Source organism: Aspergillus homomorphus (assembly GCF_003184865.1).
Source record: "Aspergillus homomorphus CBS 101889 unplaced genomic scaffold BO97scaffold_24, whole genome shotgun sequence".
NCBI classification, from domain to species: domain Eukaryota; kingdom Fungi; phylum Ascomycota; class Eurotiomycetes; order Eurotiales; family Aspergillaceae; genus Aspergillus; species Aspergillus homomorphus.
Window position 1 is genome coordinate 221,017 of NW_020291910.1, and position 22,567 is coordinate 243,583.

The following is a 22,567-nucleotide window of genomic DNA, read 5'->3' on the forward strand; positions in this document are numbered from 1 at the left end:
TAGGCAGGGAGGAATCTGCGGGCAAGGCACGCACTATGCTAAATAGGAAGGCGGCGGGACGAACGAAGCAACTTGAAGTACCAGTACTTCCATCTTTTCAGAGTCCACTGCAAGGAGATGAAGTCAAGTTAATTCTTAGTATACATAAGTATAACTCATACTTCTGGTGAGTCGGCAAGCTTATTGTACTTCAATGACGATCATTGGCAGCGGTTCAGATCGGGCGCGGACCTCGGCCAATTATTTGCCCGGTTCTGCCAAGCAGTAATGCTGATGAGTTGACCACGGCGAGTGGTGCACAATGGCCTAATAGTGAAACCACCATGTGGCTTGACACTCTCTCCTCTACTCCAGGCAACAGAAGCTGCCAACTGTCGCCAACCCTTTTTTCTTGGCCTTGTTGACCTCAGCAGCTTCTTCCTGGTCCTGCATGAGTCAATAGTTACCCTAGCCTGGCTTGATCCACCGCCGCGCAATCGAATATAGCCCCGGAGCTCCTTTGACCGAGTCGTTGCCGCTGCAGCGCTCTCCGCAACTCACTGACCGACGAGCTCAGCGACCGCCCTCCGTGCAGCCATGCTTCCTGCGCATTGAAACGTGGTTGACTCGGACACTCAATTAATTCCCGCGACTTACATACTGCCCAGCGTATGCTCACACCTTCAACTGCTGCGTGTCACCTCAAGGCCGCCGCCCGTCGCAACCATGCTGTTCTTCGGCAGCGGAGTTCAAAGTCCCCGCCGGCGCAGCCAGGAAAAGGCCATCTTCTGCACTATCCTGATTGTCTACGCCCTCTATTTCCTCTTCTTCTCCGGCAGCTCCGAACATGCACACATAGACACATCAGCCCACGACGCAGTGTCAAAGGGCGGCCCTTACCGCGATTCGCGCTCCGGACAAGCTGCGCCGTCCGCTTCGGCCGCGCGACAAGGCAAAGCCCTTGATAAGGAGATGGTCGTGGCCAGCACGAAATCCGACGATGTCTCATGGCTCTACCAGTACTTTCCGGAGTGGCACAAGAGCATTTATGTTGTGGACGACAAAAAGGCTCAGTTGACGGTGAAGCAGAATAAGGGCCGGGAGTCAATGGTCTATCTGACGTGGGTGGTATAAGCCCCGAGAAGCTAGACAACGGGTGCTGATTGAGCTTCTAGGTATATTATCGACAACTACGACAACCTTCCCGATTCGATCCTCTTTATCCATCCCCAGAGATACCAATGGCACAATGACGATCCTTACTATGACGGCGTGCCGGTCCTCCGCAATTTCCAACTCCCCTACCTGCAGAAACAGGGCTATGTGAATCTGCGCTGTGCTTGGACACTCGGCTGCCCGGCGGAGATCCACCCGTACACCGATCCGCACCGTAAGGACGTCCATGCTGGAGAGTACTTCAAACACGGGTTCGAGGAACTCTTCCCTGGGGAGGAGGTGCCAGAAGAGGTGGGAGTTTCGTGCTGCGCGCAGTTTGCCGTCACAAGCTGGAAAATCAGAGAACGGCCCAAGAAGGACTATGAACGATACAGGAAGTGGTTGACTGAGACGAAGCTTGCGGATGAACATAGTGGAAGAATTATGGAGTATTCATGGCACAGTATGCTGAACTCTCTTCTATTTCTGGCTGTATACACTGCTAACAGACGAATAGTGATCTTTGGCAAGGGACCTGTCCACTGCCCAACGGCCGAAGAGTGCTACTGCAAGGTGTTCGGGCTGTGTGACTTGGATTGCCCAACTGAGGGAGAGTGCGCTGGCCGCTATGTTCTCCCGCCGTATTCATCGCTGCCGGACGGATGGCCATATATTGGCTGGAAGGGCCAGAAGCAGGACCCCAGCAAGGGACTTCCCGAGGCATAAGCTCACTACTACGGCGTGATTGTCATGATAATAAAGCAACGTGAGATGCCTCGATTACTGGCCAGACCGAGAATATCGATGTCTGTGTCATTCCACTAGGTGGTTCATCCTACCCTGCAGCGAGCGGCCCGGCATCGGTTTGGAAGAGCACATTAGCCGAATGACCTGATGTTGCCGCGTCCGCTGCACCAATCCCCTCACTCTGTTACAAATGTGCAGAAGAGGACGTTGTCTCAAATGAGACTGTATGTGTATGTACATATATAACACCAAAATCAGGTCGCGACTTGTTCTCAGCGTGAGGTCCCAGCGCGACGGTACAGGGGTGGAGCGGAAATCCGCGCTGTCTAATGAAGTATGGTGGTGATGTATTGTGTATCAATGTTTTAGTATGGATATTGAATTTACTCAGCTCTTAATTCTGGAATGCAATCACATCTAGATCTTCATCATAAATATCGTTGTACTGTAGAAGTCCCCACTGGTATGCAGCTAAACCAGCCGAGGCAGCGGAACCCTCCCGGAGTGTAAGTAGTTCCCCGCGCAAACCCGCGAACAACAATTCCATCCCTCCGCACTATCCAAATCCACCCTTCCAACCACTGTCAAAGTCGAACCTCACCCAACATCCAAATTTCTACACAAAAACCTAATTGAAGATGTTAATCATAGGCCTAACCGGCTCAATCGCAACGGGCAAATCGACCGTCTCGTCCCTCCTCTCCTCACCGCCCTACTCCCTCCCGATCATCGACACAGACCTACTAGCCCGCAAGGTCGTCGAACCCGGCACAGAAGGCTACAAAGCCATCGTGAATTACTTCGGCCCGACAACGCCGGACCTTCTCCTCCCAGCCTCCCCCCCAGAGTCAGACTCCCCCTCCCCCACCACCACCGATGACTCCCGCCCCCTCAACCGCCTCGCCCTCGGCCGGCGCGTCTTTGGCACAACCGAAGACCGCAAACGCGACCGCATGATCCTCAACAAGATCGTGCACCCCGCCGTCCGCTGGGAAGTCTACAAAGCGCTGTGCTACCACTACCTCCGCGGCCACTGGGCGGTGGTGCTCGACGTGCCGCTGCTGTTCGAGAGCGGCATGGATCTCATCTGCGGGACCGTCGTTGTCGTCGGCGTGCGCGATCCCGCCGTGCAGATGGAGCGGCTCCTTGCGCGGGACCGGCATCTTAGTGCCGAGGAGGCCGAGAATCGCGTTAAGAGCCAGGGGGATGTCATGGGGAAGGTGGCGCGTGCGGAGTTCCGGGGAAAGGCGCGGGGTCTGGTGGTTTGGAATGATGGCGATAAGAGGCAGCTTGAGGAGGAGGTTCGGTCCGCTTTGCAGGTCGTGAGTGCGTCGAGTCCCAGGTGGTGGGCTTGGGTTTTGTTGGTTCTGCCTCCTGTGGGTGTTGCTGTTGCTGTTTGGAATTTGGGCGTTAATTTTTGGGGGAGGAGGGGGTGGGAGAGGCGCGAGAGGGAGTCGGAAACCGAAAGGGTTAAGGCGAGGATCTGAAATCTCGGGATGGGTCTGTGGGTGTATACATGGTGTTTTTTGGGCGTTGGGGATTTAATTCATGTATGATGGTGGTTGGTGGCTTTGGTTGCTGCTGTTGTTTTGTGGTATCTCGGTCTCTGGGTTTGTGTTTGCTAGCGAGATTATCGTTTGGTTCTTGGGCTGTCGAGCTGGCGCTTGGGAATACGCTCCAATGCGCGCATGATTTGCAGTAGATTTGATGCAGGCTGTGCTTGCTTGCTGCCAGCGTGAATTGACTGTGACCGTCCTGCATGTGATTTCCAGATTAGGCAGTGGGGGACTACCCCGGGCCCGGGCTGTCTCATAGTTTAAGCTTAACCTTCTCTACCGAAATCACTGCGGGTCTTATACTCTGCCTACAGGAGATGAGTAGTGGATGAAAGCCCCTTGAGCACAGCTGCTATTCTCTACTGGTTCGACGCACTGTCTAATGCTCTGGATATAGCACGGAATCTCATAACCTTAGCTTGCAATCCATGGGACTCTGCGGCTTGACCCCCGAGTACGAGAGCTGGGTGGAGTCCAGGAACGGCCGGCTGCGAATCCTCCGACGACCACAAGATCCTCCAGCTACCAGGATCTATCTTCCACCTGGGTATGTGATCCAAGGTGTTCGCGAAGCAGAAGACTCGTTCAGCCACACCTCGGTCCAAGAACAAGGTATACCCTCATTCCCTTGCGATTTCAATGGAGAGTGACGTGCGAGACATAGACACCCGAGCCGCGTCTTACCCTGCTGAAATAAAGACCAAAGCCCGGATCGCATTGACCAATAATCCGCAGCCAATGGAACGCCATCAGGTGGTTGCGCCACAATGCCAAGCAGACTATAACCCTCGAGCGCCGCAAATTCTGACCCTCGAGAGACTGCCTAGTGGGCTATATAAATTGCGCAAGTCCTCACATTCCACAAACGCGAGCATTGGAGAGGACCGAGCTCATCGGACCAAAAGCACCCCCACAGCGCTGCCTTCTAGTCGGGGTCCAGGCACCTGGGAAATGGACCCCAAGGATGGGGATATTGTCGTGAGCAGTTCATCACATCGCAGACAGCCGAGCAGCAGGAAGAGCAGCAATGGAGCTGGGCGCGGTACTCCTGTGCAATCTCCATGCAGAGTCCATTCCTGTGGAACTGGACCCTACGACAATGTCCAAGACAACGCCAGTTTGAACCGTAAGGCGTCAAGTTGGTTGTTGCAGGATGATGAATACTGGTGACAAGAAATCTGTTACCAGAATCATCGTCTGCACCTGCCCTGGCGAAAGCCTCCACCAGATCGTCAATATGTCGTGAGTATCCGAGTATTTCGTGGAAAAAAAAACGCCGAGTTGACGAAGTCTCGATGAATTTTCATGCAATGTATGATTTGATGATTGACCTTGTCGTGTTTTTATTTATTGTGCTTGCGTTTCTTCTGTTTCTTCTCGCCGCCAATGTTTCCATGGCGCCCTCCAGAAATACTCGTCAGTGACGACAACTTGACTGGCTGAGGCTTGTTCTTTTCCTTCTTCGCAGCTTTCTTCTTTGCCTTCTTAATCATGGCGTCCATATCGTTGGGATCGGCGTCGCTGTCATCATCCTCATCGGATTCCTCTTCCGTTCCTCCGGACTGATATGTTTGTTAGTATATATTATCAACGGCCGTCATGTTGAACGGAACAGTCAGCACTAACCGCGCTCTTCTTCTTCCGCCTATAGTTGCCGTAAGACTGCCGCCCGCCGTAGACCATGTCGTCGTCATCCGCGTCCAATGAGCTATCGGCGACGACAAACGGTTGGGTTGCAGGTGTCTCATAGCCATAGTCCAGCACCCATTCTGTATCACCCGACTCCGCAGCCTGCCGAGCAAGCGCTTCTTTCCGCTTCTCCTCCTCGGCAGCTAGGGCGGCTGCGACAGCGTCCATGTCCGATTGGGGTGTCGAGGGGCTCTGCACTGATCCCGTCGAAAGCCTTTGTCGCTTCGAGACTGGCGTAGTGGAAGTCTCACCGGACGACTGCGGCGTGGGCTTCTCAGCCGCAGCACGTTGCATGAACTGTAGAAATTAGCATCGCGCCCGAAAAATTCACCGCGAGGATCAATGTATCGCAATGAACTACATACCTTCATCGTCAAGAGACGAGAAGACATGGTCTTCTCTGGCTTATTGCCGGGTGTGGATGGGGTAGACATGGCGGCGACTTGAACTTTGGCTTCAGATGGAAAGAGTGACGTGAAGCTGGGATGAAAGAAGTCGTTTATTTAAGAACCGAACCGCGTAAAGAAGCGCGAAACTTGAGGGCCAGCAAAATGGCATCGATTGCAAAGCAAAGAAAATCGCGGGCGGCAGAATCCCACCGCATCCGTGGCAGGAGCGGCGCCGATTGGCTGTTGAGATGCTGCCAGCTCCCGCAGACTCTCATTGAGTGGTGGTGGAAACCTCACTATTGCAATCCTCCTCCCCTTCGACCCGGACTTGTCCTCCGCCCTCACCTCCGCCCACCTCCTTCAGATATTCCTGGGATATCACTTCGCCCAGCATGATGAACTGCGTCCGCAGCCGCGTCGCGGCATTCTCGACCGCCTGGACCCCGCGGGTCGTCGCCCGGGCCAGCTACTCGACCACTGTCCCTCGTCTCTCTGACAACAGCCTGCACGCCAACGACCCGACCCCGCCCAAGTCCGTGCCGAACGTGTCCGCCACCAATGCTACTCCCGTGGACTCGATGGGCGCATGGGACAAGCCCCTGCAGGAGACGCCCGAGGCCGGCGAGCGCAGCCGCCAGCTCCAGGCTCCCAACCGGGCCACGACCTGGGCAGCCAGCCAGCAACCGAGGGAGAAGGCCATGACCGGTCCTCGCTTCGAGCAGACGATAATGGAGATGCAGGTGTGTTTGATTCCGAGCCATTGAGCCCTTGGAGCGATTCTCGGGGCGAATAGACGGCGAGGCAAGGGAAGGGATATCACAGTGAATTCGGAAACTAACACGCTCTTCCTAGCCCCAACCTATGGCCGCTATCGAGCTTATCCACAAGCAGCCTGTGCGCTGGACGAAGAAGAAGATCGTCAGCTGTGACGGCGGCGGCGGCCCCCTCGGCCACCCCCGCATCTTCATCAACACCGACAAGCCCGAGATCGCTACCTGCGGCTACTGCGGTCTTCCCTTCGTATGTCCTTGCTTGCTTCTGCCATTGCTCTTGGAAACGGGCGTGCTAACATGATAACCGACAGGCTCACGAGCAGCACCGCTCGTACCTCGAGTCCCTCCCTGCCACCAGCTACCCCCTCAAGCCTCTCGGTGATGCCGCCGAGGTGAACGAGACCCAGCGTGTGACTGATAATGCTTTCGAGCAGCGGTAAAGAATCGATTGTTTCCCTTTGGCGTTGATGACTTGTTTATTGTTGTTTCTTTGTGTCCCGTTTGGCCCTCAGGCTGTTGTACAGATGTACCAGACAATGAAGTTGTTAGAACCGACTATGTTAAAAGTACTCCATATCAAAGTAACAAGGTATCGGGGCTACGACTAGGAGCCAATGATTTGTAACTCTTCATTTCGAGTGTGATGTTCGATTCTATACACTAACCCAGCAACTAAAATACTAACCACTAATCCTCTAAGACTCGACTCACGCCTTCTCACCCTGAATGGTAGCCACCACCTTGCGCGAGTGCCGACTCGTGCGGAACTCCAAATGCCAGATACCCTGCCACGTGCCCGTCGCCAACCGACCATTCGAGATGGGAATTGTAACCGAAGCCCCGATCAAAGCAGACTTAATGTGTGCCTGTATGTTGCAAACCATATACGTCAGCTCTTCTTCCATTCCACACCCTCTTCCCATCCCATCCCATCCCTAATCTCTACACAGCCACCCCCATTCCCCTCAAGTAATCAAGAAAGAAGGGGAGAGAAAAAAACTAACCGGCATATCATCCTCCCCCTCGGCGGAATGGCGATACAGGTTCCCCTTCTTGTCGTAGGGGGCGATGCGGTCCAGCGCGTCGCTCATGTCGGCCCGCACATCCTCGTCCCAGTTCTCGTTCAACGAGAGCGCGCAGCTGGTGTGCTGCACGAACAGGTTCAGCATCCCCACCTTGTAGTCCCGGATCTCTGGCAGCTCGGACAGTACGTGGTCGGTGATCAGGTAGCTGCCGCGTGAGCGGGAGGGGAGGGTGAAGGTTTTTTGGAACCACATTTTTTTTTGTGTTTCTTTTCTTCCTTGGGGGTTTGAGGCTGGGTTGGTTGGTTAGTTCTAGTCTTTGTGTTGGGGATTGTGGTGGGTTGTTGGTGTGGGCGCGGGGTTGGAGGGGAATAGAGGAGGAGGGTTTGGGGGCGTTGAGGGGGTAGATGGGTTGTAAGCGAGTCAATTGCTTCAGTAGAGGAGTATACGTACTGCTAGAGTAGGTAGGAGAGATTGAAGGGGAGTTGATGGTGATTCAGTTAGCTGAATGAGGTTGATGAGAACAGAGAGGAATTTCGGGGGGTTGTCCCCCGCCCGTCATCGACGTCATTTTCACTTCCCTCCGCGCATTATTATTTATCGCGGCAATACTACAGGCTGAACATCAACAATGATCACAACAATGTCTTCTGCTATAACTCTATGTGTCCCAGTCCACATCTATATTCAAGAATATCGCGTACATGATCACGAAGCGGAACAGACGCTCGCTTGCACATACGGAGGATTGCTGGTCGCCGATCCCCAATCCGTGCTGCCCAAGGCTTTCCCGGCCGCGGTGGAATTGTCCGATTGGATCTGTTGCTAACTGTCAGCAGGGTCTGGGTGATATGAGTAACCACAGAACTGACATAGTACTTCTGCTCGACATAGTACCACCAGTCGTCACTGCGAAAGGCATTGTCCGTCGATTGACTGATAGGGTCGACCCAGATCGTGTCGCGGGTATCGAAATGCGCGTGCTTGGACCACGAAACATACACCTTCGGATGGTCGTTGTTCTGCACCCCTGCGGGCGTTTTGGCGTCGCCGGCCTCGATCTCCTCGGTGGTCAACGTGCTATGGATCTTGCTCCACACGATGTTATGGTAGCCGCTGTGGGCGGAGAGCAGCGCGCGAGAAGGCGCCCACAGCTTGGTTGCATCGTTGCGAGAGTGTACGATGATGACCCTCTCCCAGTCACTGTCTACGGATTAGACTTCCCCGATTGCGCATAAACAAAAGCCCCTTGGCAGCGCGACTACTTACTAGTCATGGCCGGTCTCGATGAGGTCGAGCACCTCGGCGCCGTCCTTCTCATAGAAGAGGTTATAGACCACCCGCACCTCGGTCTCATTGCATCGCTGCACGGTGTAGTAGATCGGGAACGCCGGCCCTGGGCTCCCCGCAGCGACTCCCGGGTTGCGGCATTTGCAGCCTACATCGGGATACTCGCATTGCGGCGCGGGTGCCGTCCGATGCGCCGTGTCGTATACATCGGGCGAGTCGGGCGAGCCCCCAAAGGCCCAGGTCGGGTAACATGGCACCTCGTTCAGGGCCTCCCCGAAGAACCAAAGCGGAGCGTACCGGTCGGCCAGCTCGACGCCGCCCTGGTTGAGCAGCGCTGTCATGTTCGCGTCGGTGATCTGGGTGACCGCTGTCGCTTGTGCGACCAGCGCCGCTAGCACGGTGTATCGGGAGTTGAGCCACATCGCGGGTCTCGCAAACTACGCAGAATTGTTTTGGATGATGTGCATATTGGCATTATTGTCTGGTTGTGCTGAGTTCACTCTTATAGACGTATCTCAGATCATCAGGTTTCTGGCATCGGCTGACCAACCCCGCGCCATACGCCCCGAAAAACTTCAGGAATTCGATGTCTTGGGCCTACCTGACCAGGGGGTTTCTGGACTTTCAATAACTGACTGGCCGGCATGACCCATGCAGAGGGTGACATCGGGCCGGAGATACTAGGACATTAGCATGATTGCTTTTTCCGTTGCCGTCCTTTCCATCATGACTACGCCTGATAGGCAGCCGACGACAATCGCCGCGGGCATCCTAACCTCCGGGTTGGCATGTTCCTCCTACAGGGATGGTGATTGGTCTGTTGCTATGTTCATCATGTTTTCTGCTCAACATATTATAAATACATAGCCCTAATATACACACATCACGCTCGTTTATCATGTCTCGTCTGATTCATATCGCTGACCTGGTCGTGTACGTGGCCCAGCACCCATGATGTTCACAGACCATCTCAAAAATCAGTACCGGTAGATGCTCATTTCGTGGGCTTGCCCATATCATCAACCATATCACTATCCTCATCCATTCCCGCCCACTTGGGCTTCCCGTCAGGGATCTCCAAAACCCGCTGGCTGTAGAAGATGTGACAACTGGGATTCATGGTAAGTAAAAGGAGCCGAAGCGGAACGAACGAAACACAAAAAAGACACAAAACTTACTCGACCTCGAACGCCTTCCGCCACTCCATTCGCTCCTCATCGGTATCTCCACGTTCAATAGTCTCAGGGAACAGCAAACAGACATTCCGACCTTCGTCCATAATCGGCGACCGACACCACGAACAGAACACCTTCGTCGGCAGACTGTAATCGCGCGTGGCATTAGCCGAGGAGTAGAACGCCAGGCCCTCGGCGCCCTTAGTGAAGGTCAGATTCTCCTTGTGGAAGATGGCCGCCCATTGGAAGGGAGCGGCTGGGTAAGAGAGTTCAGGTCAGCATCCTCCATTCCATTCCGCCCAGTGGACTGGTCGATTGATCGACAAGTGAGCGCTGGAACTTACCATGGGTCATCTGACACCCGCGACAGTGGCAGAACTTGGTCTTGAGAGGCTTCTCGCGGTTGAGTTGGTATCGCACTTGGCCGCACTGGCACTTGCCGTGCCACTTGACTTCGCCGAATTCCTCGGGCGAGCGGATCTGGTACGGCGGGCGCTGCGCCATGTCCTTCGTGCCTTCGGGCTTGTCGGACATCTTGCGAGCGTTGTAGGTTTGAAAGAAGTTGGTGCGGAGGAGGGGTTGAGGGCGGGGGATATACTTGGGGGTTGGGCGGAGGATCGGGGTGGTCCAGAGTCGGAGGCCAGTGGATCGCATAGCACAGTATTACGCAAAGCTAGTGTCGATTTCTGGGGAAGAAAGAGTGAAGAATGAGGCTCGAGTTGGCGTCCATTCATGCATTCATCGCTATTTATACAGAAATCGCAGCTTGTGCAGGGCCTGGACTGGGATGATGTCATGACGATGTATTCGATGACGGGGCCTTGGAATCGACAATAACGACTGGATCATGGATCATGGTGACAGAATAGGTATGCTGGAGATCAGTTTAGGGGTCTGTGCAGTGGGTTATGGGATAGAAAAGAAGCCATTGTGAATAAGCTTAAATAAGGTAGGTCTGATGGTGGTAGTGGTGGTGATCTAGTTAGTGCTTGTTTCTATGAATAAATCGGAGTCCATCAACCTTGGGGGAAAACGGCGGCCTGAATAACTAGGCTCCAGAACCGGCTGCTCCCCGTCTCCCCGCGTCAACACCCTCTCGGTTCCATCTTGATGACAGCTCCATCAGAAGCAACTCTGATCAAGGTGGTGGTGTTGTCGGATTTTCAATAATCGCTACTCTCCTTTCCTATAGTGGTGCCCGTCCCGTTCACGTTTTACCACTGGCTGTCACCGCAGACTATCTAGCGGAATATGCAATTGGCTAAGCATCATCGGCTATGCCGATGACTTAGACGTCAATTAGAACTGATGAATGATGTATCCTTACTCGGCGTGGTCGGAAACGAGGTGATCAAGAATGGTTATACCTAAGCTAGTTGGATGGCCACGCAGAAGCGCCGAACAATGCCTCTGACCTTGAAACCCTTGCTGCAAAGTTACTATTAGTATACCAGACCAGTTCCTGATTACACTAAGAGGCCAAGGCTGGGTTTCTATATGGAAAGCAACGGATGACCTGGGCGCTAACAGTGAGAAGTCACCCGGCCTATTAACCACGGGCCAGAGTATATACCTTTGACTCTGATGGATGGCCTTGGTTAAGCGGTATCGACCAATCTGTGCATAGCGTTAGCACCCAAGAACATGCCCGATAGAACTGGTTCAAGCTTGCTGCTTTGGACGTCAGAATGGATTGTTAGCATGGACACCCAGACAGCAATGGAGGGTGGTTTGACACTTGGCTAAACTAAAATCGCTCTGTATGACACCTGTCCGGAGTCGAGTCTACAGTGCGCATACTAGAAGCGTCACTCAGGCAATATGTAGCCAAGCAGACATCGGTAGAATAAATTGATGAGACATCAATTCTTATATGCCTCCCGTTCCGTTCCATGAGTTAGTTTCAAGGCAGCCCCTTGCCTGCCGATTTTGATTGACTTCATGATTCCACCGCAAGATACGCTCGATACAGAGCTCACCGCGTTTGGGCTCCTCGATTGGCTCATCGCCTTGGCTATCAAACGTGTCGATAATCCATGGATGCATCTGAAGTCGACTCAGTGTCACCCTGACCGCCATCGAGCCAGATGCCATCATCGTAAATTCTGTGCCAATTGAATAAGCGCGATGTTGCAGTCCATGATTGCCCATCAGCATTGTTTCGTTCAGGATAGGGCAGGCTGGATGCCAGTCGTCATCCTATCGTGATTATAACAAGCTATTTGTTCAACTTACTCATTAGTAGTATGACCTGCGGAACAAGAACTACAAACACTGTGAGCTCGATCAAGCCTAATTTGATGTTCTGCGCTTGCCGGGGTTCTCTCGCCAGACTCCAAGATCCAATACATTCGCCATGAAACAGGCCTGTGCGTATGTGCCAGGTGTGCTCTTACTTCAAGGCTGAGGTTTTCGACGAGTGTTGCGCCGAAGGAAGGTGCTGGCGACCATGGCACCGATCATTCTGGTCGGGAAAAATAGGAAGTTTGGAACACATCTGCTCTAGGGACGATAGAGTCTTCCGAGTCACGTACACGATACAATACCTGAAGAAAGGTTGGGTTGTGTTTGTCCAGAAGGCGGCAAGCAGACATATAGGCGGTAGACTGTAGAGAGAGGAACATCTTGGAGGAGATTCAAGAAAGCCCTTGAGTGATGATGGAAGGGGTCCGTGCCTTCCAGGGGTATAGAGGCTGCACTTTTCCACTCATCGATCCTTGACTGACAGCAATGGTTGAACTGTGCTGTTGTTGGACAAATCCCATCACCAGGGGACCAAGTTACATCGCTGTCACTGCTTGCTTCATCACTGTCATCGAACGGGTGTGTACATTCAGCGCTTGGAAGACTCCTTCGTTCATTCTGATCAATAGTGGTCAAATGAAGATTCGAGTCTTCGGTTCCCATTACGGTCGCATAGGTTGAATTGTGCCGTAGAGGTAGTTGTCCTCTATATAAGCGAGGGATGAGATTAATTCGACGTAGGAGATGGAAGTGGTACAGGTCAGGACGGACGATGAAAAAGGTGGTAAAAAGGTAAGAGGACCCTGTATACAGTGTAACCACACAATTTTGGGACCAAGGTCAGTCAAGTGGAAGGCTGGTATGGTCCCTAGGATAGACAGAGTGTGTTGTTGGCGGGAGATGGAGGTAACGTCCACCGTAGTGGATGTTGTGATCTACAGGGAAGGGGGCAAGAATCACCACCACCACAACAACACCATCTCATCTCTACCACTCGGAACAAACCCAATTCTGTCCTCACTGCCTCTCACCCTGCAGGATGAAACCCACCAGTCCAGCGTCCATCGTCCAAAAAGCACCTTCCATCCAGCCTAACCTGAAACCCCCGCCTAATATAGGAAACTCTTGGCGCGCAACACACCCTTGTCATTTCGCTTGGGGAGAAATGCCAATCACCGAATCCTCCCAAGCCATACGAACGGCGGGTGCATGCAGCACTTGTGCATCGAATGAACGCTCGCTCTGACAGTGTCAATCTCAAGTTTTAACTGTGCCTCCGCCTCCTGTCCACTCCCTCGGTCATTTGGTGCTGCTTCTTTTGCTCTCACTCTCTCCACTTTTCACTTAGCCTGGTCCCCATCAAGCGTTTCAGCTTTCTTTATCTCTCTCTCTAAAGTCCGAACTTCCGTTCAACCCTCTTTCCTGTCTGACCTAATTCTCTCACTTGGTGTTCTCTGACATTTTCCCTTCTACATCCCTTCACACTTGACCCCCCTCAGTTCCCCTCAATCCATGTCCTTTCCGGTGGACACTGCACGATGGGTCTTCTGAGCCGGCTTCGCAGACATTCCTCCAGGAACCACAGTGCGGGGAATGCGGCCACCTACGATCATCTCCGCACCGACGTCGATGTCTATCCACGGTCGGCCTCCAGTCAGGACTTGACCAAATCCCTCCCTCGACCCATCCTGAGGCGCATCTTTGCCGCCGTCTGCCCACATACCGTTGATGACAGCTATGAGACATCGGAGGAGTCCATGACTGAGGATGGCTGCATGCTCTGTGACATGCGCGACCTGGCCCACTGCGCTTTGGTCTGTCAACGCTGGTACCTCGAAGCTCGGGCTTTACTGTAAGTTCTGGCGATGATCACCCAATACAACGTCCATCCCGCTAAGTGCGTCTTCACACCTAGATACTCCCATGTCCGCATCGACCCCGTTCATTACTGCGAACTCGAAGTCCAACTGTCTGCCAAACGCAAGCGACGCTCGTTCATGAATCGCAATGGGGAAGCCATCGACGCGCCTCAGGTTCGATTACGACTTTTCATGCAAGCTGTGCGAGACTCATCGGATCTGGGACATCGGGTGCTTTCTCTTCGTATGCCATACATGACCCGCGAGGCGAGCAAAAGTGAAATTGCCCGCACCATCTCCGTCTTGCCAAATCTTCGCTACGTCGACCTCCCCGCCGGAATATTCAGCGACGATCCGTCTTGCTTGGCTCTCAAACAGGAACTTATCGGTCGCTGTCAGGATCTCCGTCGGATGAGTTACCGACATGGGGCGGAGGGAAGCTTTTCGCAGTTACCCGACGCTCCGCTTTGGGTAAACTTGGAAGTACTGGAGCTGTCCCGATTGCAAATCGAGCCTCACATCCTCCGGATGGGCCTTGCTTCTTTCGCTCATCTCCGTGATCTCACCCTCGATGATCTGCCCTGGCTCGATGACTCCGCCTTCGCGCTCTCCGATTCCCTTCCTCCGTTCCCAGCCGTCCAGCGCCTCACACTCCGAGATACCCCTAACGTCACGGCAAGCGGGCTTGTCGATTTCTTCTCTCTTCCTTCCAATCGCAAGAATCTCCATTCCCTGACCCTATCTTCCACCGGTGTCCTTCCATCGACCTTCAACCAGATTCTCTCCCTGGCGCCTCAGCTCCGCTCCTTCTCTGTCAACCAGGAAGTCACCCGCTCCTTCCCGGCCGACAGTGTGCCCCCTCTCGCATCCCGATCCCTCACCCTTCTCCACTACGAGATCACATCCCCCACCGGTCCCAACGGCAATCTCCCTCCTGTCGCAGCCTCCTACTACACCTACCTCATTTCATCGCTCATGTCCCACACACTCCCTGCTCTACGGGATCTCTATGTTCGCGATTCCAGCTTTCCCGAAACCCTACTGCTCGCACCGCCACCGCGTCTCCTCGGCGGCGGTGAAAGTGGCCCACAGTTCTTCCACGGGGGTCTATCCCAGCCCCTCAACGTGTACAGTAAGGGGCTGGACGAGCTCGAGTGGAACTTCACACCGTACGAGCCGCCGTCGACGCGCGGGCGCCGCGCGAGCACCACGCGGCCGGTGAGTTTCCACGACGCGCAGCTGAGTCGAACTTGGGGCGGCGACGCACGGAAGAGCGTGCTGGTCGGTAACGGCTTTGGCGGGTTCCTGGCCGTACCGGTCGACGATGACGGCCGTCCCAAGAGTAGTGGAGGGTGGCGACGCGACAGTCGACAGGATCTGTGGCGGTGAATGAGATCATTGCTTCGCTCTCTGGTGAGCCGGCGGTTCCTGTCAACTTGGTACGGATAATGTTGTAATGAGTGAGGATCGGACCTGGACTGGTCGTTGGAGTGGACTGTTTAAACTGGCTGTCTGTGACTGGGCCGAGCACTTGTTCATATTTAGGTATTTATCTTGTCTTTACTTCTCCATGATCGGATGGACGGATATGAATCCAGAATACATAGGATGTGTTCAATGCTTCGGCATTCAGTAAAATAAAAACGACGATTTGGTGCATCTGCCACGGCCTTCCCCTTTTCCTTTCCACTAAACAGCTCTTCCATTCTTGTCCTTCAAACGGCCTACAATCTGCAAGAAACGAACAACTTACCCTTTGCCCTTCATGTCTCAAGTCCCTTTTCTCCGAGAGATCCCAGCTATGCCCTCCAGAATCAACAAACATCGCCAACAACCAATACCGCCGCATCATGACTCGCCAGCTTCACGCTGTGCTTATCGCGCACACACCCCAGATCATTGCCCGTCCAGGCATTCCGGACACGGAACCCGGTGCCGCGGCGGCCGCGGTGCCGACCCTGCAGCTCGGGGATTTCCTTCCAGTACGCGGTGCGGGTCTGGGCGCGGTCCTCCGAGTTCAGCATGAGCACGAGGGTGCCGTCGAGGGTGGACGAGGGCCCCGACCAGTACTCTGCCGGGTGGAGGGGGTCGAAAGTCCAGTCGGCATTGTAGCCCCATTTGTAGGGGTAGGCGGGGCGGCCGACGACGGGGTCCTGGTGGAAGGCGAGTAGGTCCTTGTTGCTTAGGATGGCGAGGTGGGCGGCGTCGATTGAGTCCAGCTTTTCATTTGGTCTTATTAGCTTCTGGAGTCGGTGGCTGGTTGATGCGGGCTAGAGGGAAGGAGCGATGAACTTACCGGAGTGCCAATGATCAAGGGACTCTTCATCGCAGCCCACAAGGCAAAGTGTGCGCGGTTCTCGGCCAGGGTGAGGTTGCCGTTCCCAACCTCGAGCATGTCTGGGTCGGGGTATCCCCAGAAATTGGCGTAGTTCATGAGGAAGGAGTTTTCGTTGGCGATCTCGGCGATGCGGGTCCAGTTTGCTGGGGGGTTGTATGATAGTGGTTAGTCTGCTATGAGTGATTGGAAGTCTGGGTGAGGGGAAAAGGAGAAGGAAATGGCAATGTCTTACGTGTGATGTCGCCGGACATGCGCCAGGAGTTGCCAGTTGCGTTACCCCAACTGTTGACGTCGGCTTGGCCCCAGTCGCAGAGAGAGTAGAGGATGGTGCGGTTCACGCTGAGAAGGGCATCGCGCATGGCCTGGTAGCGCTTCGCCGTGGTCGAGGTCGACCAGTCGTACTTGGCTGGGGCAGCGTCTGCCAGACCAGGGCAAGTGCCATTGGGGAAGTCTCCTGGGTTGGTGCTGTCGGGGACGCAAGCTGTGTACTTGTCGGTTTGGTTCGTGGGGACGCCACAGTTGTCGTACTTGAGGTCTGGATGAGGATGTTAGTTGGGTCAGGGAAGAGGGAAGAGGGGCTTAAAGGAGCCTGGGGACCTACAATCAATGCCCCATTCGGCAAAGGTTTGCGCATCGATTCTCTCATACCCAAGACTGGCTGGGTAGCCTGCGCAGGTGGTGAGACCAGCACCTGTGATGCGTGAGTTCTCTGCGTCTATAATGTGGCCCGGAATTTGAAGGGGCTATGCATACTGCTGTAAATGCCGACTTTCAGACCCAAAGCATGGATCTTGTCAACCAAGCCGGAGATGCCGTCGGGGAACTTGTCCGGGTCTGGGATGAGGCGCTTGGTGGTCTTGTCACGTCCGGACTTGACGGACCAGCAGTCATCGACTGAGGTGCGTGTAAAGCTCTTAGCATCGGACACTGAAAGGAGAGGTTCACTAGCTGTATTACTCACTGTTGATGTACTCGTATCCGAGGTTCTTCAACCCCAGATCTATGACCTCGTTGGCTGCAGTCAGGATCTTATCTGCGTCGATTTCGCAATTGAACGCGTTCCATGAATTCCAGCCCAGAGCAGGAAGTCGTCCCTAAGCACTTTTAGTTCGAATCATCCAGAGGGGATTTCGGCTTGACCCAGAATTCGTACCACATCATCGTGCCGAACCAAGGCATTGGCCCTGGACATAAACGCCAACACCGTCAATGAGGACACCAACATAGCGACAAGATGAGCTGTATCTCAATAGCCCCTAAGATGACCGTGAAGGACGGTAATTTGGATTTGCTGAGGCCGTAGAGCCAGCCATGACGGGAGTCGACGATCTTTACTTATAAGGCCGAACTCGCTGAAGCGGGGAAGCTGGACAGGATGACGGGGTCAAGGAAGAAACCCTGTAGATGAGGTGGAGAGACACAATGACCAGGTAGGTGGAACCCACTTGCTACTAGGCGAGTCTGTGGCATGTTCGGAGAGGCGATAAATATCGTCCAACCATTTAGGCTACTTGGTCGGGCTGTAATGTTGTCGTGCATCACTGGAGTCAAGCTATTTTCCTGCTCTTGATTTTTCCGTGGCGGATTGTGTTCCTGGTGGCTAGCATTTGGCCGTGTTGAAAAGGGTAAAGTAGCAATTGAAGCATGACAAACTGCAGCTGGCGTGCGTTAGTGTCTGAGGGGAGGTGAATTCCTGTCCAGATAGATGGATCTGGACCGGTGGGTGGTGTGAGATTGGATGACCTTGGGCGCATCTCGATATTGGCTTGGCGCATGCTGTTGGATGCATCGAGCAGTATCAGCTCTAGGCCCCATCACCGTAACCTGGCTAAGCATTGATAGAATTAGATTGTGGGAAGATTCTGAGAGTCAAGGCGAGGCTGATGTGGAGGGGAAGAAATGGAGGTGGAGTTAAACAGAAGAGGGGGAAATGAGAAGATGACCAGCCCGGTGTTTCCCCCTTCTCTTGTTTGTCCGTCTCCCGGGAGTCAGCACCACCACACTATTGCCTTTTATCTACTGATTCCCTTTCATCATGCGCCGCCAGATTGTCAATATCTATGGTGTATCGTTCTCCCGTCTCACCCAACGGCTTCAAGTACAACCCTACGTCCTCACGTGAACCAGGGGGAGGAGGATCATTAAGCACTTCCGGCGACTTCAAGAATTGGCCTGAGCCCTGCATCCCCTCAGGAGCATTCCAAATCTGTCAGTAAAAATACTCTTGCCCTTCATCTTTTCCACTGTATCTCGTCAATTCAGAGGGCATAAATGGTGGAGACATTGTTCGTTTGGTGACGAACTTAATATTCAATGTTTCCGGGTGAGAGATCAGTCTTCATTTCTCCAAGATGGCTCTGTAGCAGTAGCCTGATGTGGTGGGTGACCTTAACGTACCGGACATAAGCAGATTCATGGGGTCATCCTCCGAATGGGCACGCGTAGATGTGATACAATTGATACTTGCTGGGGTAACTTGCTTGACACCCGTCTGGCTGCTGCGTCTCGAACTGTTCGCTGCGTTACCATCGCTTTGTCGATCATGGCCTTGATGACGAATTAGCACCTGCCGAAACGAAGATGGCATCTTCGCTGATGAGGGTAGAAGCTCAAGAGTTGCAGGAAGAATAGTTTGACTGGGTTCAAACCTACCGCCCCTTGGCTGACTACCGTCGTTCTCTGCCGCTTAAACGTCAAGCACGGTATCATATATAATTCGATAAGAACGTCCAAGCCAAGGGGCTGCGTAAGCATATGACAAGAAACACTCGTAGTAACAGCTTGCAAGTGACGGAGTTGACGACTCCGTCGGCACCTCATCTTGTCGCAGGCGTGTTAGCCTCGCGGTTCAATTCGAGGCAATCTATGCGACTATCAGCAGCCAAAACGGCCATATTATAAGATATGAATAGTTCCATGTCAAGGAATGGGCGTAAAATTATCACATACTGTCATTAGTCGAAAGAGAGGAAAACGAAACTTTAATGTCTTATAGAACAGTCATTGCCCAATCAACACGGAACAACATTCCTCAATGGAAAGTGTAAGAGTAACGCTCTCATTTTCACAGTACTTCATAAGTCCAGAATCACTCTCATACCACAACCTCAATACAAGATCTTCAACTCCCATAACGGCAGCTTCGGATCGAACTTATCCCAAACAATTTTATTCTTCTCACTCAGGTGCGCCCCCTCGTTGGTAATCGGGATGAGAGGGTCCGTATCTACCACCTCCTGCTCACTGAAGCCCCACCTGTCCCGGGGAATCCATACTGTCGGCGTCCGGGAGGTAATGCACGGCTCAAAGTACGCGTTATTCTGCTCCTCCTCGGAGTACCGAATCTCCATGTGGTCGCGGGGTACCTTGCCTCGAATGGCGGCGTAGTCGCGGTAGAGGTTCGGGTGGAACCAGCTCCACACAGATTGCCACCTGCTCTTGATTTTCAGATGAGGGTGATTCGTGTCGAGAGGTGTAGACGCCGCGGAGGCTTCCTCTTTGGCAAGCTGAGCCGATTCTTCTACGTCCAGGGTGCGGGGCAGGAAGGAGTTGAGCGGGGCTAGGGCTTCGTTGAGGGACATGTGGGCTAGGACGGTGAGGATCAAGTATATGACCATGATTATCAGGGGCCCGATCGCGCCTTTGATGGCGAAGAGGCCGATCAAGCAGATGTCGGCTAAGTAGAGACCTGTCATCAGGTGTTGCAGGGCTCGGGGGTAGACAAGACCCTTGGTGTCGATACGAAGATCATAAACGAAAAGGAAGTTGTAGCGGTAGGCTTGGTAGACGAGGTAGAGGCCTACAAATGCGAACCCGAGAATTAGAGGGGCGATGCAGGAGTACGTGAGGGCTAGAGATTCAGCCATGGTTAGCTGGACGTATTCAGATATAGGGATGGTAAGACGGCCTACCAATAACGCCCATGTTCGTAAATACTGGAAAGACGTTTCCCCAGCTAAGGCCACTAAGCGTAGCCCATCGTTGGTATAGACGGCGCGGTGTGCGGTCGAGGAAGGTCGTGATAAATTTAAACACAACGGCTCCAGCGACTTGCACAACTGCCATGGAGCTCATTGTTAGGCCCTGAAGGAGAAAATATGAGATATAGAAGTTGGTAGCTTTCGGCAAGTTCTTAGCCAGTAAATCCTTGGCCGATAGCGGATTTTGGATAATTTGCGCAGTCGCCGCCGATGCAGCAGATGTCAACGTGGTGACAAGAAAGACTTGAACTACTTGGAAGCAGAAATGTGCGCTCTGAGTGAAAAGCTCAACTCGGGCATTAGAAGGCACGCCTGCACATCTGGCACATGCTGAACACTTTGTCAACCATCGAGACATCAAGAGTATGGGGCAAGAACAATACCTCGACAAATGACAGGCACAAGTGACATTAGCATAGCTAGGGCAGCGGACGGCAGCAGTCCCGAGATGAGACCAAGAATCACATCCGGTAGCTTGTTGATGAATCCCAAAAATGGCACGAGATTGGTGAGAGAAGTGATATTCGAGAGTGTACCAACGAAGGCGGCTGGGATGGACCAAAATATCACCAGTGCTGCTAAACCGCCTTGAACCAAGAATCTGCGCCCAATACGCTGCCACCAACTCAGATTCAATGCGGACCAGACCACCTCATTGGGTGAAATGCCAATGAAACGTGGGGTCATGTGCAGCGGCTGATGATGAGACAAGGTTTGTAGGGCAATTTGCGCATCGTTCTGCGTGTGAAACTCAATGAAAACTGCTGAGAGGTTCTTCATTTCCCCATTCCTGTGCTTCTTTTGAAGATCATTGACCTCTTCGATGACCTTGACAAGCTCGGACCGCAACAACCGTATCGTATCAACTTTCTTGCCGAAGAATTTGGGACGATGAGTCGGCCTTCTCACGCCATGATACCAGCCAGACGTGTCAGCTTCACAGTCATGACAGGCATCGGCATTCAAGCAGGACATTGAGATTGGAGTTCCTTTTCTGATGGCCTTCAGACGATTTGAGTTTGCCGCCCTGATGAGTCGTGTTTCGGCACTTTCCAGCTTATAAGCTAGTTTGTCCCTCTGCTGCACTTTACTGTCCAGTCTCTTGCAATCAGACGTAATCCACATACGCCGGATCGATTGTCCGAAGACTTGACGCAGAGTTTCCTCCTTCTTATATTCGTCTGGCACTGACATGAACAACACTGTTTTGGATGATATACGTCGCGCATAAGCAGGGGAGTTAAGATACGCTTGTCGCAAGTTTGCATAGAAAATACTCTCCCGTGTGATGACGAAGAACACGAATGCTGTCGGATATCAGTAAGGTATGACTATTGGCATCATTATCAAGGCTATCTCACTGAAGAAGACACATGCCATGACGGCGTGGGCGTAATAACACCTGGGATTTGTGACATTGCTGAAACTGAGCGCATCAAGTTGTGTGTTTCCAGCGCCCCCTGTGGCATGTATAGGCAGCAGAACAGGCCAGGTGATTACACAACCTGTGAAACAAGTCGCAGATAATACACGCAAGAATCGCAAGAACAGATAACCGTCCATAGACGAGTTATGAAGTACCTGGGCGTCGTTAATTCTAAAGAACTCCCCAAACCAGTTGATAAATCCCGACGGCAAGCGTGGAGCTCTCTCACTACATGATTCGTAAGTGACTCATCGTAACAGCGAATACTCCTGGGATGTATGCTACGTACTGCTTGTGCCAGCATGGTAAATGAGTCCTGGGTGCATACCACCGCAGCTGAGTCCGTCGGCAGATCAAGAACAAGCCAAACCAGAAGGCCGCGATCACCAACGCAGGGATCAATGTTGTCAAAAACGCAGAAAGAGATGTTGACCCTCCACCAAGCCCAAGATCTCCAATTACATCGGAGCTTGTTGAAGAGGCATTGCCCCGTGAAGAGCCTATATTAGGATCATTGTTTGAGCTCTCACGACCTTATTAGTACTCCACTATAGCAAAGAGTAGAGAACAATGCATACCAGAATGCTGTCCCGCCTCACAAGCGGATTAATCACGGCTCCAAGAGCCATGGTATTTGGCAGCAAACCTGTCGTTGACTTGGCGTAAGGGGAAGCGCCGCGGAACAGACTGGTCTAGTTATATACAGACAGAAAATGTCGGTCGTATTCATCCCTAGAACGGCCAACAGAGGCTTCCGAATTCCGGGAGGTGTACGGGGTACCTTGTATTTGAGTGGGCGTGGGACCTGTCACTTGAGGCATAGCCGGCCCAAAAGTACAATGCATAGCCTGAAAGGGCTGAAGCCGCGAAGCATGCAAGCTGGCGCAGTATGACTCGAGATAGCTGCTGAATTGACCAATAAGAATGGCAGGTATGTATGCATGT

General features: G+C 53.1%; 10 protein-coding genes across 10 annotated transcripts; 5 read left to right on the plus strand and 5 right to left on the minus strand.

The window, feature by feature from the left end:
* The first annotated feature begins 331 nt into the window (after positions 1 to 331).
* Positions 332 to 2,269, plus strand: BO97DRAFT_392708 (DUF3431 domain-containing protein). The gene is made up of 3 exons (XM_025693883.1): positions 332 to 1,100; positions 1,155 to 1,597; positions 1,652 to 2,269. The coding sequence occupies exons 1-3, from the start codon at positions 706 to 708 to the stop codon at positions 1,858 to 1,860; spliced, it is 1,047 nt and encodes a 348-aa protein (XP_025550315.1). The 5' UTR covers positions 332 to 705; the 3' UTR covers positions 1,861 to 2,269.
* A 188-nt stretch (positions 2,270 to 2,457) lies between these two features.
* Positions 2,458 to 3,769, plus strand: BO97DRAFT_471199 (putative dephospho-CoA kinase; the record flags this gene model as incomplete). The annotated part of the gene is made up of 2 exons (XM_025700027.1): positions 2,458 to 3,257; positions 3,752 to 3,769. The coding sequence occupies exons 1-2, from the start codon at positions 2,520 to 2,522 to the stop codon at positions 3,767 to 3,769; spliced, it is 756 nt and encodes a 251-aa protein (XP_025550316.1). The 5' UTR covers positions 2,458 to 2,519.
* A 116-nt stretch (positions 3,770 to 3,885) lies between these two features.
* On the plus strand, positions 3,886 to 4,816 carry BO97DRAFT_106532 (uncharacterized protein). The gene has a single exon (XM_025689871.1). The coding sequence runs from the start codon at positions 4,077 to 4,079 to the stop codon at positions 4,605 to 4,607; it is 531 nt and encodes a 176-aa protein (XP_025550317.1). The 5' UTR covers positions 3,886 to 4,076; the 3' UTR covers positions 4,608 to 4,816.
* Positions 4,781 to 5,560, minus strand: BO97DRAFT_425791 (uncharacterized protein; the record flags this gene model as incomplete). The annotated part of the gene is made up of 3 exons (XM_025697095.1): positions 4,781 to 4,999; positions 5,064 to 5,423; positions 5,492 to 5,560. The coding sequence occupies 3 exons, from the start codon at positions 5,558 to 5,560 to the stop codon at positions 4,781 to 4,783; spliced, it is 648 nt and encodes a 215-aa protein (XP_025550318.1).
* Positions 5,561 to 5,823: 263 nt separating this feature from the next.
* Positions 5,824 to 6,844, plus strand: BO97DRAFT_478752 (zinc-finger domain-containing protein). Its single transcript, XM_025700644.1, has 3 exons — positions 5,824 to 6,255; positions 6,368 to 6,535; positions 6,600 to 6,844. Exons 1-3 carry the CDS (start codon positions 5,908 to 5,910, stop codon positions 6,726 to 6,728), a joined length of 645 nt encoding a protein of 214 aa, XP_025550319.1. The 5' UTR covers positions 5,824 to 5,907; the 3' UTR covers positions 6,729 to 6,844.
* A 79-nt stretch (positions 6,845 to 6,923) lies between these two features.
* On the minus strand, positions 6,924 to 9,159 carry BO97DRAFT_392722 (uncharacterized protein). The gene is made up of 5 exons (XM_025693884.1): positions 8,580 to 9,159; positions 8,183 to 8,513; positions 8,033 to 8,129; positions 7,293 to 7,603; positions 6,924 to 7,154 (listed from the first exon to the last, which is right to left on the minus strand). Exons 1-5 carry the CDS (start codon positions 9,020 to 9,022, stop codon positions 6,996 to 6,998), a joined length of 1,341 nt encoding a protein of 446 aa, XP_025550320.1. The 5' UTR covers positions 9,023 to 9,159; the 3' UTR covers positions 6,924 to 6,995.
* A 435-nt stretch (positions 9,160 to 9,594) lies between these two features.
* BO97DRAFT_347645 (GFA family protein) lies at positions 9,595 to 10,309 on the minus strand (the record flags this gene model as incomplete). The annotated part of the gene is made up of 3 exons (XM_025691858.1): positions 9,595 to 9,709; positions 9,779 to 10,031; positions 10,120 to 10,309. 3 exons carry the CDS (start codon positions 10,307 to 10,309, stop codon positions 9,595 to 9,597), a joined length of 558 nt encoding a protein of 185 aa, XP_025550321.1.
* A 3,102-nt stretch (positions 10,310 to 13,411) lies between these two features.
* On the plus strand, positions 13,412 to 15,498 carry BO97DRAFT_106626 (F-box domain protein). Its single transcript, XM_025689872.1, has 2 exons — positions 13,412 to 13,871; positions 13,935 to 15,498. Exons 1-2 carry the CDS (start codon positions 13,558 to 13,560, stop codon positions 15,265 to 15,267), a joined length of 1,647 nt encoding a protein of 548 aa, XP_025550322.1. The 5' UTR covers positions 13,412 to 13,557; the 3' UTR covers positions 15,268 to 15,498.
* On the minus strand, positions 15,445 to 17,932 carry BO97DRAFT_392732 (putative alpha-galactosidase B). Its single transcript, XM_025693885.1, has 7 exons — positions 17,370 to 17,932; positions 17,178 to 17,310; positions 16,970 to 17,110; positions 16,818 to 16,907; positions 16,449 to 16,751; positions 16,175 to 16,359; positions 15,445 to 16,097 (listed from the first exon to the last, which is right to left on the minus strand). Exons 1-7 carry the CDS (start codon positions 17,439 to 17,441, stop codon positions 15,693 to 15,695), a joined length of 1,329 nt encoding a protein of 442 aa, XP_025550323.1. The 5' UTR covers positions 17,442 to 17,932; the 3' UTR covers positions 15,445 to 15,692.
* Positions 17,933 to 19,323: 1,391 nt separating this feature from the next.
* On the minus strand, positions 19,324 to 22,251 carry BO97DRAFT_435462 (putative DUF221 domain protein; the record flags this gene model as incomplete). Its single annotated transcript, XM_025697724.1, has 6 exons — positions 19,324 to 20,066; positions 20,128 to 20,526; positions 20,580 to 21,503; positions 21,558 to 21,850; positions 21,951 to 22,147; positions 22,201 to 22,251. The coding sequence occupies 6 exons, from the start codon at positions 22,249 to 22,251 to the stop codon at positions 19,324 to 19,326; spliced, it is 2,607 nt and encodes an 868-aa protein (XP_025550324.1).
* Between the last annotated feature and the right edge of the window lie 316 nt (positions 22,252 to 22,567).

Coding starts and splice junctions, on each gene's coding strand:
- BO97DRAFT_392708 (XM_025693883.1), top strand. CDS start 706: ATGCTGTTCTTCGGCAGCGGAGTTCAAAGTCCCCGCCGGCGCAGCCAG. Junction 1,101..1,154: donor GAGTCAATGGTCTATCTGAC/GTGGGTGGTATA, acceptor TTGAGCTTCTAG/GTATATTATCGACAACTACG. Junction 1,598..1,651: donor TATGGAGTATTCATGGCACA/GTATGCTGAACT, acceptor ACAGACGAATAG/TGATCTTTGGCAAGGGACCT.
- BO97DRAFT_106532 (XM_025689871.1), top strand. CDS start 4,077: ATGGAGAGTGACGTGCGAGACATAGACACCCGAGCCGCGTCTTACCCT.
- BO97DRAFT_478752 (XM_025700644.1), top strand. CDS start 5,908: ATGATGAACTGCGTCCGCAGCCGCGTCGCGGCATTCTCGACCGCCTGG. Junction 6,256..6,367: donor AGACGATAATGGAGATGCAG/GTGTGTTTGATT, acceptor CGCTCTTCCTAG/CCCCAACCTATGGCCGCTAT. Junction 6,536..6,599: donor GCTACTGCGGTCTTCCCTTC/GTATGTCCTTGC, acceptor GATAACCGACAG/GCTCACGAGCAGCACCGCTC.
- BO97DRAFT_392722 (XM_025693884.1), bottom strand. CDS start 9,022: ATGTGGCTCAACTCCCGATACACCGTGCTAGCGGCGCTGGTCGCACAA. Junction 8,514..8,579: donor ATCGAGACCGGCCATGACTA/GTAAGTAGTCGC, acceptor ATCCGTAGACAG/TGACTGGGAGAGGGTCATCA. Junction 7,155..7,292: donor AGGGGGAGGATGATATGCCG/GTTAGTTTTTTT, acceptor TGCAACATACAG/GCACACATTAAGTCTGCTTT.
- BO97DRAFT_106626 (XM_025689872.1), top strand. CDS start 13,558: ATGGGTCTTCTGAGCCGGCTTCGCAGACATTCCTCCAGGAACCACAGT. Junction 13,872..13,934: donor CTCGAAGCTCGGGCTTTACT/GTAAGTTCTGGC, acceptor CTTCACACCTAG/ATACTCCCATGTCCGCATCG.
- BO97DRAFT_392732 (XM_025693885.1), bottom strand. CDS start 17,441: ATGTTGGTGTCCTCATTGACGGTGTTGGCGTTTATGTCCAGGGCCAAT. Junction 16,908..16,969: donor GAAAGTCGGCATTTACAGCA/GTATGCATAGCC, acceptor CACGCATCACAG/GTGCTGGTCTCACCACCTGC. Junction 16,360..16,448: donor CATGTCCGGCGACATCACAC/GTAAGACATTGC, acceptor ACAACCCCCCAG/CAAACTGGACCCGCATCGCC.